We start from the raw sequence: 16,489 nt of genomic DNA, 5'->3' as shown, positions 1-16,489 counted from the left end.
TTATAACTTTTCAACCATTATTTCTCTGAATGCTTTTTCACCCTCATCTTTCTCCTCTCCTTCTGGGTTCTCTGATGATGTAAATTTTAAATTGCTTGTTGCCATACTACATGTTCCCAAGGTTCATTTTCTTTTACTCTTTCTCTCTATTGTTCAGATTGGGTAGTTTCTATTGTATTATCTTTGAGCTGATTCTTTTCCTTCTGTCCTCTTCATTCTGCTTTTAAGTCCATCCATTGAGTTTTTAAATTTGGTTATTATACTTTTCAGTTATAAAATTTCTAATTGGTTATTTATATTATTTATTTGCCAAAGGTTTATAATTTTTCATTTATTTCAAGCCATATTTGTAATAATTCATTGAAGTATTTTTATAACAGCTGCTTTAAAATCAGATAATTCTAATGTGTGTCATCTTGGTCTCGGCATCTGTTGAGTGTCTTTGCTTATTCAAGTTGAGATCTTCTTGGTTCTTTCTATAATGAATGATTTTTATTGATACTTGGACATTTTTGTGTATTGTGTTTTGAGACTCTGGATTTTATTCAAATATTGTGTTTTAGCAGTCATCCTCCGACAATTTCTGGAAGGGAAAAATGGAGTGCCACTCCATTACTGCCAGGGGATAGTGGATGTCCAGGTCTTCACTTGGTTTCAGTTGGTATCCAGTGGGAGGTGCTCCTTATTACTGCTGATTCGAAGTGGGAGTTCAGGCTCCCCACTAGTCTTTCACTGATACACTTTGATTGAAGGGTCATGGGTGCCTTGTAACTATTCTCACATGGCCTTCAGTGATACTATAGTGGGGGTGGGTGAACTTGTCACCACTAAGCAGTGGTGACTCCTCAACAGCCTTCCTATAATAACACCTGAGACTAGAGAGGGAGGGGTGCCTCCTTACCACCAGGTAGGTGTAGAAGTCCAAGCTCTCCACTATCACCACGGGTTGATGAGGGCCTTGTTAATATCTAGTAAGGATGAAAGTCCTGGTTCTCCATTCAGTCTTCCCAGATACTACCCAGGAAAGAGGGCCAGGGTTACCTTGTTACAGCTTAGTGAAGGTAGAAATCTAAGTTTTTTCACTAAGCCTTTGTAGGTGGCAGTGGGGCTGTAGTTTTTTCCCTCCCTCCCTCCCTCCCTCCCTTCCTTCCTTCCTTCCTTCCTTCCTTCCTTTGTTTTATGAGGCTGGAGTAGAGAGGTTGTTATCTAAAAATGTATTATCTTGCTAGGCTGTCTCTCTTCTGGACTTTTGGATGGAGACAGCAGACTTTCCTTGGGGCTCTTTTTATTTGTTTGCACCCATTGGCATAACTGGGTTGCCTGCTTCTGTGTTACTCAGTCTGAGATATATGAGGCAAAAACAAATCCTAGGGAACTCACTATTGTGACATTCTTTGAGTCCTAAGGTCCTTAGCCAATCTCTCTCTTCTCTCCACTTCTCAGAATCTTATTTTATAAATGATGTCTAATTTAGTGGGAGGATAGGGAAGAGTATATCTATTCCAGAAGCAAAAGCCTCAAATATATGTATTTAAAATTACAGTTTTATAATGGTTAGAAGGAAAAAAATAACTCATTTTTAAAAGGAAAGCAATTTCTAAAAGGAAGCTTTGACAGAGTTGAGTTATTCAAGGCACAGTGTGGTAAAGTGTATCCTTAAGATGTTTCAGGAAAATGAAATTGTAAATAAAACAGAAATTTCAAAGGAGGAACCTGTAGAGTGAGCTGGCAGCAACAAAAGCGTGTTAGCCACAAGACACCATTTTCTGCTTAGAAAAACAGCATATTACTAGCTTTATGCAAACCAAATCAAGTACATAGTACTTTTCTTTTTCTCTCTTTTTCCCTACTTTCCTCTTCCTTCTCCTTTGCTCTCCTTCCCTTTCTTCCTCCTTTTCTTTTAACTAGAGAAAAAGAGAAGCAGAAAACTGCAGTGAAAACAGGTGGCTCTCAACAATAATGTAGCACTCCCAGTGTATTCCATGAAACCCTTGTTTACAGTAGTATTAGAAGGTTTTAGCTTAAATAAATAAATAAAGGAGAGCTCCATTGTCCAATATCTTTGGAACATGATGGAATGGAAAGGCTAAATCAGTTTGTTTAAGGCAGGACTTCTTATGGCCTGTAATATGCTAATGTGTACCCTTAATCTCCAGGAGGGGAGGAGTCTTAACTTGGCCAGCATTAGCTTAAACAGCATTTCCTAAACTCACAGTGTTTTCCACAGAACAAATTTTTATGAAGTTACCATAAAGATATTTTTTGGTTAGCACTGAAAACCAGCCATCAGCCAAATAATAAAATAGAACTGCAAAGCATCAAATGGCAAGGATTCATATATTAAATGACTGCTTGGCGCCTGTAAACAAAGCCAAGAACTTTTTAACAAGAGGAAAACATACCCAAACAGAAATGAAAGATTTGGAAAGCAGTGACTGAACTGGTTAAATACAACTTAGAGATGACACCTAACTTATTTTTAGATTTCTGTATTGTTTTCAAACCTACTACAGATTGTGATCTCTTTATTTATATTGACCAATATGTAATGATTTAATGTTTATGTTGTTGTTTTACAGCCTTATCTTCATAGAAAAATAAAGGTTGAGTTGACTTACATGCTAAATGCTCAGAGTCTAAGCTAGTAAAAACCATATATAATTTCATAACTCAAGCTACCATATAGTGGCAGTTACTTGAACTGTAGGCAAATATCTAGGTAGACTAAGAACTAGTCTTGTAAAATCATCTGTTAAGTGGCATCGAATGTTTCATATTCCAATCTTAATGGCTTAATTACCTCCCTAAAAGGTATTTTAAAAGGATCATTAACTACTTTAAGCTCCTTTAACTAAATTATCATATGTGAAATATTTGTACTCTAAAAAAAGTTGGTTGTAAAGTAAAATTTCATAATCAAACCATATTTTCCATTGATTCATTCACTAAGTTAAGCAAAGATATAGCATCTACTACATTTGACATACTCAAATGATTACTACCCTATGTGCTATCTGTGATAAAGAAGGCATTTTGGTTGCCTTCTTTGTGTGAAGATACAGGGATAAGTGAAAAAGAAATCTGTATCCTCAAAACATATGAAGAAGCACTATCATGTAAGAAACAGTGCTACCAGTAATAAGGTAATAAAGACCAGTTTTATTCTTTCAATTATCTATTTCATAATCGCAAACTTCCATATTTTAAATTATCACAGAATTGAGAACATCTTTATTAGATAGGAATAACCACGAAAGATAATTGTTTTTTTGTTGTTGCTCACAACATTTTTTTTTGTGAGCTAATTGTCATTTAATTCATCAACAAGTCTCTTGAGAAACAGAAAGCCATTTGTCAAGTACTGTGCTAACAGAGGTACAGAAGGTATAGCAAGCCAACAATCTAGTAAGAGACAAAATCAATGCATATAAAACAGGGAAAGACATGACCAAGCTTAGAATTAAAACACAAGAACATTTATTTATACTAAAAACAATTAGTTTAAATAAAATTAACACAACTCTATAGGTCAAAAATATATCAAAATGTGTGATATTAAATTATAATAAGTTTTCTTACTTGAGCCTTTAGGCTTTGTAGTTGTCCTTCATAATTCTGAGTCATTGCTAAATTACATTTTTCCAGACTGTCCAATTTCTGTCGAAGCAACCCTACCTGCATGAAGAATAAAATTTAATTTTACTTTTTCTAAATTTTGCCTGACAAAATCAGAAAATGTGCAAAAGAGAAGAACAATTCAAATAAAATGGCTTTACCAAACCAAGAGTAAATATTTGTACTGCACTTCTTAAAATAGCTATCAATAATTAAATTCACAAAAACCAAACATTGCTAGCACTATTCCACAAGGTACACATTAGGACAGTACGGATGTTTAATAAAAGATCCTTATCATCATCACATTTAAAATTCAGGGTTAGAATTTACTTTGCATTATCCTTTTGGGAGGCTGTGTCATCATTACTCAGGCAAAACCTCTACCAATATAATTCAGCTTTTGTGTTTTCTCCATTACCTTCAAGAGGATCTCTGTTTTAGTGGTATTATGAAATAATTGTTACATTTTTGTAACAAGTAATATGTTAAAAAGAAAAAGAAAATTGTCTAAGAGCAGTTCCTAAGGATTTGGCTTATATAATTTGTCTGTTTAAAAGGCAGATGAGGCACTTGCTTACATATCTGTGTCAGTATATATATAAAAGCTAGAAGAAGAAGAATGCATATGCCATGTCTGATGACCTACCTCTACTGTGAAGGAAAACTAGATGCCAGTAACTAAGTTACCTATGCCAAACAATAATATAGTTGACTATGCCAAAAAACTAGGTTTCACTGAGAAGTCAATAAAGGTAGAAAAATGGCTGATGAACAAGTTAACTAATGATGTTTTTGTTACAGTATATAACTAGCAAACATTTCTCTTAAACATTTCTTTTTCCAAAAGAAAAATTCACAGACACAAAGTCCACATTAGATAAAGTGTATGGTTTTCCTGAACTCCTTCACAGCCCTGAGAGCACTTATATATTCTTTTATGACCACCAGCTTGGCAGTGAGCAGCCTAGAGGGACTGAGGAAACTCCTCTTAAGTGGATGTCCCAGGTATAAACACACACCCCTTTACCAAACTCTTTTCTCCTTTGTCCTATAATCAATTTTTGACATCTTACTTCTATTTTTTCCAGAATATTCAAAGAAGCAAATGTTACTGAACTCTGCCTTGTCCACAGTTTTGATGGCTACTTTGTTTCTACAGCAGCAAAAGTACTTACATCTTTACTTGCAAACAATATTTTACATATATGTTAAATATTTGCTTACTTTTACAGATGGCATTGACACTACATATCTGTCTCTATCAGCAAATATCTATGGATTTAGGTTCTGATTGTCACTTATTTGATATAATACATTTAGCCTATAATTTGCTGACAGAATTTCAAGCAATAAAGGCTCTTGCTGATGCCTAATAAAAAGTATGTATAATAAAAATATATTCTGATAGAATACTATGTATAACAATCTGATGAATTAGCAATTTGTTAACATATGTATTCAGTACCTCTTGACCTTTCTGATCCAAACAAGTTTGTGCATTTGCCAATTCTTGATCCCGAAGATCTAATCGTGTCTCCAAAGCCCGCATCTTTCTTTCCCAATCCATTTTTTTGTTGCTTACCATGATGTCAATTTGTTCCATTAATTCCTGAAGCTCAGCTTCACAAGGAGAAGTTCTGGCAATTGTAGGAAAGTAAAATAGGGCAAGAAAAATTATTACATTGCTCTGCATAGCTTGATAATTATTTCCTGAAATTGTTCAATTATTTAAATGGGAATAAGTTCAAAAGCTGAAGGTTAAATTTTAAAATTAATAAAGCAAATTTCAGAGCTAACAGTGTATATATACTTAATTTTTTAAAATAACATTTTTTAGAGTAGGCTAATTCTAAGGAATATGCTAATTAGGAAAAATTATAAGACTTAGCTTCAGGATCAGTGCTCTTCCATATAGGCATACATGTACCTATATCTATCATAACTTCAGAAGGTTTGACAGAGGCAGACTGGGATATCATTCGTGTCTGTTAAGGATAGAAGAGCAAGCCTGGGCTAGGTAGGACCAGATTCAAGGGTACCAACTGGGCTATAGTGTGGCTCCTCAAGGAGAGGAATTTGGCATGATATGGCTGGTGTCTGTTTCTAAGGAATTTGATCAGGCAGTGATATGGTTTGGCTGTTTACCCACCAAAATCTCAACTTGAATTGTATCTCCCAGAATTCCCATGTGTTATGGGAGGAACCCAGGGGAAGGTAATTGGATCATGGGGCCGGTCTTTCCTGTGCTATTCTCATGATAGTGACTAAGTCTCATGAGATCTGATGAATTTATCAGGGGTTTCTGCTTTTGCTTCTTCCTCATTTTCTCTTGCCTCCATCATGTAAGAAGTGCTTTTCGGCTCCCACCATGATTCTGAGGCCTCCCAAGCCACATGGAACTGAAAGTCCAATTAAACCTCTTTTTCTTCCCAGTCTTGGGTATGTCTTTATTAGCAGTGTGAAAACAGACTAATGCAGTAAATTGATGCCAGTAGAGTGGGGAGTTGCTGAAAAGATAACTGAAAATGTGGAAGCAACTTTGGAACTGGGTAACAGGCAGAGGTTGGAACAGTTCAGAGGGCTCAGAAGAAGACAGATAAATGTGGGAAATTTTGGAACCTCCTAGAGACTTGTTGAATGGTTTTGACAAAAATGCTGATAGTGATATGAACAATAAGGTCCAGACTGAGGTGGTCCCAGATGGAGATAAGGAGCTTTTTGGGAACTGGAGTAAAGGTGACTCTTGTTATGTTTTATCAAAGAGATGGAGGCATTTTGCCTCTGACCTAGAGATTTGTGGAACTTTGAACTTGAGAGAAATGATTTAGGGTATCTGGCAGAAGAAATTTCTAAGCAGCAAAGCATTCAAGAGGTGACTTGGGTGCTGTTAAAGGCATTCAGTTTTAAAAGTGAAACAGAGCATAAAAGTTCAGAAAATTTGCTGCCTGATGATGCAGTAGAAAAGAAAAACCCATTTTTTGAGGAGAAATTCAAATCAGCTGGAGAAATTTGCATAAGTAGCAAGGAGCCTGATGTTAATCTCCCAAACCATGGGGAAAATGTCCCCAGGACTTGTCAGAAACCTTCACAGCAGCACCCCCCCATCACAGGCCCAGAGGCCCAGGAGGAAAAAGTGGTTTTATGCACCAGGCCCAGGGCTCCTGTGCTGTGTGCAGCCTAGGGACTTGGTGTCCTGTGTTCCAACTGCTCCAGCCATGGCTGAAAGGGGCCAATGTAGAGCTTGGGCTGTGGCTTCAGAGGGCAGAAGCCCCAAGCATTGGCAGCTTTCACATGGTGTTGAACCTTCAGGTGCACAGAAGTCAAGAATTGAGGTTTGGGAACCTCCGCCTAGATTTCAGAAGATATATGGAAATGCCTGGATGCCCAGGCAGAAGTTTGCTTCAGGGGTGGGGCCCTCATGGAGAACCTCTGCTAGGGCAGGGCAGAAGGGAAATGTGGGATGGGAGCACCCACACAGAGTCCCTACTGAGGCACTGCCTATTGGAGCTGTGAGAAGAGGGCCACTGTCTTCCAAACCCCAGAATGGTAGATCCAACGACAACTTGCACTGTGCACCTGGAAAAGCCACAGACACTCAATGCCAGTCTGTGAAAGCAGCCTCGTGGGAGGCTGTGCCCTACAAAGCCATGGGGGCAGAGCTCCCCAAGACCATGGGAACCCACCTTTTGTATCAGCATGACCTGGATGTGAGACCTGAAGTCAAAGGAGATCATTTTGGAGCTTTAAGATTTGACTGCCCTGCTGGATTTCAAACATGCATGGGGCCTGTAACTCCTGTTTTGGCCAGTTTCTCCCGTTTGGAATGGCTGTATTTACCCAATACCTGTACCCCCATTATATCTATGAGGTAACTAGCTTCCTTTGATCTTACAGGCTCATAGGTAGAAGGGACTTGCCTTGTCTCAGATGAGACTTTGGACTGTGGATTTTTGGGTTAATGATGAAATGAGTTAAATCTTTGGGGGACTGTTGGGAACTTGATTGGTTTTGAAATGTGAGGATATGAGATTTGGAGGGGCCAGGGTTGGAATGATATGGTTTGGCTCTCAACTTGAATTGTATCTCCCAGAATTCCCATGTGTTGTGGAAGAGACCCAGGGGGAGGTAACTGAATCATGGGGGCCAGTCTTTCTCATGCCATTCTCCTGACAGCGAATTAGTCTCACAAAACCTGATGGGTTTATCAGGGGTTTCTGCTTTTGCTTCTTCCTCATTTTCTCTTGCCTCCACCATGTAAGAAGTGCCTTCCACCTCTTGCCATGAATCTGAGGCCTCCCCAGCTATGTAGAACTGTAATTTCAATTAAATCTCTTTTTCTTCTCAGTCTCAGGTACATCTTTATCAGCAGCATGAAAACAAACTAAGGCAGGCAGGTTTGGAGAGATACTGTAAGTCTTTAGACAGTGAGGTTACTATTACTCATATACATAGTCATATCTGGGGTCTAGGAGGGTTTATTGAGTATCAAACAAAATGCTTAGTATAACAGCTAGGATTATAGCTACTGTTGTTGAGAAGACAGATTGGTAAGTGCTCTCACTACAGAGTTCTTTTTCAAAAAAGCTTAAGCATTCTCCAGGGAGCTGGCATGAGTCCAGTCACTCAGACTGGATTAGCAGATAGGTATTGAGGCCTTACACTTCAGCCTAAGGAACATACAAATGTCCAGATTAGAAAAGCGAGTTATTTCAGCATCCATTTCAATGGTGGTAATGAGGCTTCCAATGTATTTGTGTAGCTGGGAGGAAGACAGGAGGGACAGGCAGGTGCAACATGACAGCATTTCCTCCATTTAGTTTCACTAAATCAGAATTTTAGAGCTAATTAAGGATCATTTAGCATTTTGATAAAACTCAGGCTCAGAGAGGCCCAAGGTCACACAGCTAATTAATGGAAGAACCAGAACTAGATCCTAGGCAGCTGCTTCCCGTTTAATGTATCTTCCTGTATACCACACAGCAAAAGACACAGTGTTTTGAATAAGAACATGCTGAAAAATACAGTACAAATTCGCTCCATTGCAATAAGGTTAGAAACAGGTATTAAAATCCAAAGAATTGAGAATTTCCAGAATCATTTTCTAAGATATCCAGAATCAACCCAAACAGAAGATGTTCCTTTGGTTTATTCAATATGATATTTGCCAGTTTTGACATCAGAGAGGTTTTAAGTACAAAGTGCCATTCTGAAGTCTTCTCCTAGCATTCCTGGAGGAATGTGAGGCCCAGAGGCTTTCAATTTTTACTTAAAACCTAAAATAAATCTGACAAAAGGATGTATACTAATTCCTCTATAAATAACTTGATTAAATTTTAAGATTGAATTTTAATTGGAATTATAATATAGGGGAAAAGAATAGAACTATGGCCTGGTGGTTTCACACCGTTTTTCTTTTTCATGACAACATGTACCACCCTGTACTGTGAATAGATTTTGTCTATTTTTTCCACTCTGAAGAAAAAGGACTATGTCAATGTAAGCTCTAGGAAAAAAGAACTATATCAGTCTGGTTCATCACCATCTCACCAGAGCCTAGTATATTACTGTAGCACACAGTAGATGCTCAATAAATCTCTGAAGAATGAATGATTTCCTTTAATTGCTAACTTTTGGCATGTAAGAATGTACCATGCTAAGAAAGTTAAAATATAGGCCTACAGTAGAGTCTGGACATAATGTAATCTACTCAATCAATATTGTTGAGTGAATGGTTTATTTCCTGGTTATGGTTATGCTATGTAAAAGTTAGAATGTTAGACTCTCAGGATGGAAAAACTCTTACAAGTCAACTAGTCCAACTACCCCAACTACCCATCCAGTGTTTGCATTCCTCTACAAATATATATATATATTTATATATGTATATATTATATATTTATATATGTATATATAATATGCAAAATATATTATGTAAGAATATGTATTTTATATTAAAAATTATTAAATATGATTATATATAATTTTTTTTGAGATGCAGTCTCGCTCTGTTGCCCAGGCTCGAGTGCAATGGCACAATCTTGGCTCACTAGCACCTCTGCCTCCCAGGTTCAAATGATTCTCTGGCCTCAGCCTTCCAAGTAGCTGGGACTACATGCACGTGCCACCACATCTGGGTGATTTTTTTTTTGTATTTTTAGTAGAGACAGGGTTTCATCATGTTGGCCAGGCTGGTCTCAAACTTCTGACCTCAGGTGATCTGCCCGCTTTGGCCTCCCAAAGTGCTGGGGTTACAGGTGTGAGCCACCGCACCTGGCCCCTCTACAAATATTTCTTAACTGAATCATCTATCATACACTACTGATCAGAATCAGCAGGTCTAGGACAGACCCTAAGATTCTGCATCAGTAACAAAAGCATCAAGTGATTCTGGTGAATTCCAAAGTTTGTGACCTGTTTTTCAATATCACTGCTAAGAAGTTATCCAGCCTAGGTCTGAATTCTTCCCTTAAGAGGTAACCACTGTCTGAGATTGTAGCTAGACAATGTGTTTTAGACAGATCTTTTTTATATTGAAGAAGTTTTCCATCCATTGGTCCTAATTTGATCTCAGTGATTCCACTGAGACCATTCAGGACAAATGCCTTTTCAACACAGTAGACTTTAAAGTACTTGAATACAGTCATCAGTGTGTCAAATACAGTTTTGAGTGCACTTCTAGTCTTCTTTTGTCAGTGTTCAATATTAGAGACTGAATATATGAATGGACAATAATCAGACCATATGACAGTAGACTCTGACCCATAATTTCTGCAACAACACAACCAGTCCAGAAAGCCAAGCCACAAAATCTGCAGCATTTGTCCCATAATGGTCAGGGCTTGATCACTGACTGCCATCTTCCCTAATTTCTGTCCCCACTTCCAACTCAGATCAAACCAGAGAAAGTCAAATATACTCCTCAAAACAATCCCCACTTTTAGTTATTCTGTCTCCAGCCTCTACATGCCAGCTCCCTCTAATGAGGGCACACCTGATCCCTTCTCCCTTTTTTTTACCTTAAAGCTCTCCCACTCCTTTGCCTCCCTTTGAGTCTCTGCCAAATGCAAGTGATAGTGGGTGATTCCCTTGGTATAGCAAGCTCTGAATAAATAAATACCTTCAGTTGTTTTCATTTGGGTGATCTTTATTTATTTCCACAAATATTTTTATTTCCTTCTATTGCTCCTAGAGATTTTTTTCTTCACCACTCTGTACTCAGTATCCAGTATACTGCCTGAAAAATACTAGATGCTTAGTACACATTTGCTGAGTGAAAAAAAAAAGAATGACTACGGTAAGATTTTCAGACCCTTCATAATTCTAGCTCTTCTTTGAACAATTTTTTTTTTTTTTTTTATCAATTTCATCCTTGAAACGTACCATTTGGAACTTTAAGATAATACGATAGGCATGGTCTAATCAGGTCAGAGGGGGTCTCACAGATCCTTTGTTTTACGTGCCATATACTTTTATTTAACCAGATGGAGATCACATTAGTTGAATTTGGGAGAGGAAAGGGTAAAGCAGTGATATCACATTGTTTCAAGGTGGGTTTATTCTTATCTAAAAATCTTATTTCTTTTTTATGCATGCTATGAGTAAGCCACCTATTCACTATCTTGTGCTTGTTTAGTTTTTTGAGAGGAGGGGTCCAATGATAGGGCTGTGTATTTATCCTTATTAAATTTCTGCTTGATAGTTTCAGTCTTTCATTGTGGGTCATCATCACTAGTTCTTTCAGCAAACATTCATTAAGCACTGTGTAAGGTACTGGGAAAACAGAGACACAAGAGCAATTGCCTGTGAATAGAGAGACTTGCAAGGCAGGCAGGCAGAATAAAAGACTGATGAATATATTCAGGCTCTCAAAAAGGAGGGGTGCTGAATACAGACTTGCAGAGGGTGGGTTATCACAGAGGTCTTCCTAAATGAGGTAACATCTGAGCTTATATTTGGGATCCTGTTTCTATCAGAGAATATATTCTCTATATCTCCCAGCTTTGTGTGAGCTGCAGACTTGATAAGCATTACCTGCTGTGTGTGTGTATATATACGTTTCATCCTGTATACATATATACACACACACACATATATATGGTTTATATGTATTCAGTATATAAATGAAACAGGTACATATAAAATGTGTATTATACATATATAATATACAGAATATAAAAAATGCATACGTACATATTTATATATATACATGCGGTTTTTATATATACACAAGTCATTGTATAAAATGCCATAAAGGACAAAGTGGAAGATAGACCCTTGTAGCACTCCCTACCAAGCCCTTCAGGGTGACAGTGATCTGTTGTTTATTTTTAAAAATTATGATGAGACAGTAATCCATTTAATTAGCCTTACAGTTTTTTCTTTCTTTCCCACAGAAATATCATGCCAGAGCCCAAATACAAGTCTACGCTGTTTCTCTGCTGCACCAGCAGGCTAACCTTGTGAGGCGAGGCTGGTCTAGTAAGCAAGGAGTTGGGGTATCCCTGGTGAGTCCTGGTGGCCATTACTTCCTCTTCTAAGGCCCACAAACCCTGCTTATCTCTCTTCCAGAGTCTTACCTAAGATTTAGTCAAACTCAATTTTACATCAAACTCAGCTTTTTATCAAACTTAATATTCCCTTTTGAAATTCAGTTGTTCAGTCTTCTAGTATATTTTCTGTTCTTCAGCTTTTCAGATAATTACTCGTAAATCTAGTGAACTTTAAAATTAGATTTTTTAAAAGGCTCAGTGTAGCCTCCTTAATGTAGCTGGGGATTGGCATTCTTTACTATAAAAATTCCGTTACTTCCTTTAGTCAAACGCTAACTAACACTATGCTAAGTATCTTCTTGAACCTCCTTTCATGGATCCTCACAATATCCCCATAACATAGGTATTATTATCCAATTTTAGAAAAGTTGAGTGAGTGGTTAAAAAAGAAAAAAAAAAGTCTGTGAGTCTTCCAGCTTTGGAAACTAGGTGGATTGTGTCTAATACACTACTTAAGACATGCAAAACTCTATTCCTTACTATAAGGTGTATCTTGAGAGCAATTCACAAAGGAAGGTCCTGTAGTCAGGCCAGATTTTTCTGCATTAATCCTTCAATTCATTAAGCCAGAAGAGAGGGGGCACACAGAATTCCAGGGTGACATGCCCTTCTAGAGCCTATAATCAAAATATCAAGATATCGAGTTTGGAGGTGAAGAGGGGGCAAAATAGAAAACTAAATAGTGGCAAGTATACTAAAGAGGGCAGGGGAATGAAAGAAAAAGTCACATTCAGAGTAAAAACAGCCAGGGTAAGATATATGGACATATATGAAGGTGGCCCAGAGCAATTTTGGGCTAGTGGGCTCATACCCCAAAGCCCTTTAACATAGGGCTTATGTGCTAGTTCTTCCCCCCAACTTTTTTTCTTTTTTCTTTTTTTTTTTTTTTTTTTTGATACAGAGTCTCACTCTGTCACCCAGGCTGGAGAGCAGTTGGCACAATCATAGCTCCCTCTTCTGGTCTCAAGTGATCCTCCTGCCTCAGTCTCCTGAGTCACTAGGACCATAGGTGTACACTACCATGCTCAGCTAATATTTGAAATTTTTTATAGAGACAGGGACTTCCTATGTTGTCCAGGCTAGTCCTGAATTCCTGGCCTCAAGTGATCCTTCCACCTCAGCCTCCCAAATTATTGAGATTATAGGCATGAGCCACCATGCCCAGCCTTATATGCTAGCTCCTAAAAGGGCAGACATGAACCTAAAATAAAAATTGGATAAAAATACTTGAACATTAACTAATAAATTTTTTTTAAAAGAAAAAAAGGACCAACCTTCATCAGATACATTGCTATAATGATCATATGACTTGTTAGCCAAACCAGGACAATTTTGAAAGTGAAAGGAGCACTAATAATAATTATGCCAGCACACACAAGGTATAAACAGTTACTATTCTGGACAAACTGGGATTCAGGATTAGCCTACCCATTACCAATGGGAAAACAGAGGTGCAGAGACAAGTTGTGGGGGAAAAAGTCAAATTTGAAATCAAGACTAAGAAATTTGCTAGAAACCATATAATTACATAGAAACTGAATAACTTGCTTCTGAATAACTTTTTGGTAAATAATGAAATTAAGGCAGAAGTCAAGAAGTTCTTTGAAACTAATGAGAACAAAGACACAACATGCCATATTCTCTGGGACACAGCTAAGGCAGTGTTAAGAGGAAAATTTTACAGCACTAAATGCCCACATCAAAAAGTCAGATCTCAATTTAAAAACTTAACAAAATAACTAGATAATCAAGAGAAAACCAACCCCAAAGCTAGCAGAAGACAAGAAATAAACAAAATCAGAGCTGAATTGAAGGAGACAGAGACATAAAAAATAATTCAAAAGATCAATGAATCCAGGAGTTGGTTTTTTGAAAAAAATGAATAAAATAGATAGACAGCTAGCTAGACCAATAAAGAAGAAAAGAGAGAAGATCCAAATAAACACAATTAGAAATGACAAAGGGGAAATTACCACTGACTCCACAGAAATACAAATAATCATTAGAGAACATTATACATACCTCTATGCACATAAACTAGAAAATCTAGGAGAAATGGATAAATTTCTGGACACACACACACTCCTAAAACTGAGCCAGGAAAAAACTGAATCTCTGAACTGGGTGCAGTGGCTGATGCCTGTAATCCCAGCGCGTTGGGAGACTAAGGTGGGCGGATCACGAGTTCATGAGATCAAGACCATCCTGGCTAACACGGTGAAACCCTGTCTCTACTAAAAATACAAAAATATTATCCAGGCATGGTGGCACACACCTGTAGTCCCAGCTACTTGGGAGGCTGAGGCAGGAGAATGGTGTGAACCCGGGAGGCAGAGCTTGCAGTGAGCCGAGATCGTGCCACTGCACTCCAGCCTGGGAGACAGAGTGAGACTCCGTCAAAAAAACAAACAAACAAAAAAACTGATCTCTGAACAGACCAACAATGGGCTCTGAAATTGAATCAGTAATAAATAGCCTAACAACCAAAAACAGCCCAGGACCAGAAAGATTCACAGCTGAATTCTACCAGATGCACAAAGAAGAGCTGGTACCATTCCTACTGAAACTATTCCAAAAAACTGAGGAGGACAGACTGTTCCCAAACTCATTCTATGAGGCCATCATCATCCTGACCAAAACCCGGCAGAGATACATCAAAAAAAGAGAACCTCAGGCTAATATCCTTGATGAACATGGATGCAAAAATCCTCAACAAAATACTGGTAAATGGAATCCAGCAGCACATCAAAAAGTTTATCCACCATACACAAGTAGGCTTTGTCCCTGTGATGCAAGGGTGATTCAACATATGCAAGTCAATAAATGTGATTCATCACATAAACAGAACTAAAGACAAAAACCACATGATTATCTCAGTAGATGAAGAAAAGGCTTTCAATAAAATTCAGCATCATGTTAAAAACTCTCAATCAATTAGGTTCCAAAGAAACATACATCAAAATAATAAGAGCCATCTATGACAAACCCACAGCCAACATCATACTGAATGGGCAAAAGCTGGAAGCATTCCCCTTGAAAACAGACACAAGACAAGGATGCCCTCTCCTACCACTCCTATTCAACATAGTATTGGAAGTCCTGGCCAGGCCAATCAGGCAAGGGAAAGAAATAAAGAGCATCCAAATAGGAAGAGAGGAAGTCAAACTATCCTTGACATGATCCTATATCTAGAAACCCCATAGTCTTGGCCCGAAAACTCCTTAAGCTGGTAAACAACTTCAGCAAAGTCTCAGGACACAAAATCAATGTGCAAAAATCACTAGCATTCCTATACACCAACAACAGTTAAGCCGAGAGCCAAATCAGGAATGCAATCTCATTCACAACTGCCACAAAAAGACTAAAATACTTAGGAATACAGCTCACCAGGGAACTGCAAGATCTCTACAATGAGAATTACAAAACGCTGCTCAAAGAAACCAGAGATGATACAAACAAATGGAAAAATATTCCATGCTCATGGTCAGGAAGAAACAGTATCACTAAAACGGCCATACTGCCCACAACAATTTATAGATTCAGTGTTATTTCTATTAAGTTACCTATGACATTCCTCAAAGAACTAGAAAAAAACCAGAAAAAACTACTTTAAAAATTCCTATGAAAGTCTAGGTGCAGTGGCTTATACCTGTAATCCCAATACTTTGAGAGGCCAAGGTGGGCAGATCACTTGAGTTCAGGAGTTCGAAACCAGTCTGGGCAACATGGTGAAGCTCCATCTTTACCAAAAAAATACAAAAAATTAGCTGGGCATGGTTGTGTGCACCTGTAGTCCCAGCTACTGGGGAGGTTGAGGTGGATCACTCGAGCCTGGGAGGTGGAGGCTGCAGTGAGCCGAGATTGTGCCCTGAATTCAAACTATACTACAGGGCTGCAAGAATTAAAACAGCATGGTATGGGTAACAAGAACAGACACATAGACCAATGGAACACAACAGAGAATCCAGAAATAAGGCCACACACCTACAACCATCTGATCTTCAACAAACCTGACAAAAACAAGAGATGGGGAAAAAACTCCTTATTCAATAAATGGTGCTGGGAGAACTGACTAGCCATATGCAGAAGACTGAAACTGGATCCCTTCATTATACCATATACAAAAATTAACTCAAGCTGGATTAAAGACTTTAATGTAAAACCCCAAACTGTAAAAACCCTGGAAGACAACCTAGGCAACACTATTCCAGACATAGGAATAGGCCAAAATTTCATAACGAAGACACCAAAAGCAATAGCAACAAAAGCAAAAATTAACAAATGGGATCTAATTAATTAAAAAGCTTCTTCACAGCAAAAGA

At 38.0% G+C, this 16,489-nt stretch overlaps 2 protein-coding genes and 1 long non-coding RNA gene across 5 annotated transcripts in view; 1 reads left to right on the top strand and 2 right to left on the bottom strand.

Moving 5' to 3' along the window:
* CEP295 (centrosomal protein 295) overlaps nucleotides 1-16,489 on the bottom strand; it is a 1,096,927-nt gene that overhangs the window by 370,037 nt on the left and 710,401 nt on the right. The window lies entirely within an intron of this gene.
* LOC126936307 (uncharacterized) overlaps nucleotides 1-16,489 on the top strand; it is a 300,630-nt gene that overhangs the window by 180,803 nt on the left and 103,338 nt on the right. The gene's annotated exons all lie outside the window — the stretch shown is intronic.
* Nucleotides 1-16,489, bottom strand: part of DEUP1 (deuterosome assembly protein 1) — a 98,321-nt gene that overhangs the window by 65,212 nt on the left and 16,620 nt on the right. For 2 of the 3 annotated variants that reach the window (XM_050758911.1, XM_050758910.1), the window contains 2 exons: nucleotides 5,084-5,255; nucleotides 3,580-3,675 (listed from right to left, as the gene is read on the bottom strand). In XM_050758911.1, the coding sequence (XP_050614868.1) occupies nucleotides 3,580-3,675; nucleotides 5,084-5,221 (234 nt within the window). In that variant the 5' untranslated portion in view covers nucleotides 5,222-5,255. Of the gene's footprint in view, nucleotides 1-3,579; nucleotides 3,676-5,083; nucleotides 5,256-15,816; nucleotides 15,980-16,489 lie in introns of those variants that run through there. The other variant, XM_050758913.1, reaches the window with a different exon arrangement.

Source organism: Macaca thibetana, chromosome 14 (genome assembly GCF_024542745.1).
Source record: "Macaca thibetana thibetana isolate TM-01 chromosome 14, ASM2454274v1, whole genome shotgun sequence".
NCBI lineage: Eukaryota > Metazoa > Chordata > Mammalia > Primates > Cercopithecidae > Macaca > Macaca thibetana.
This window is presented reverse-complemented; position numbering and strand designations above follow the sequence as displayed.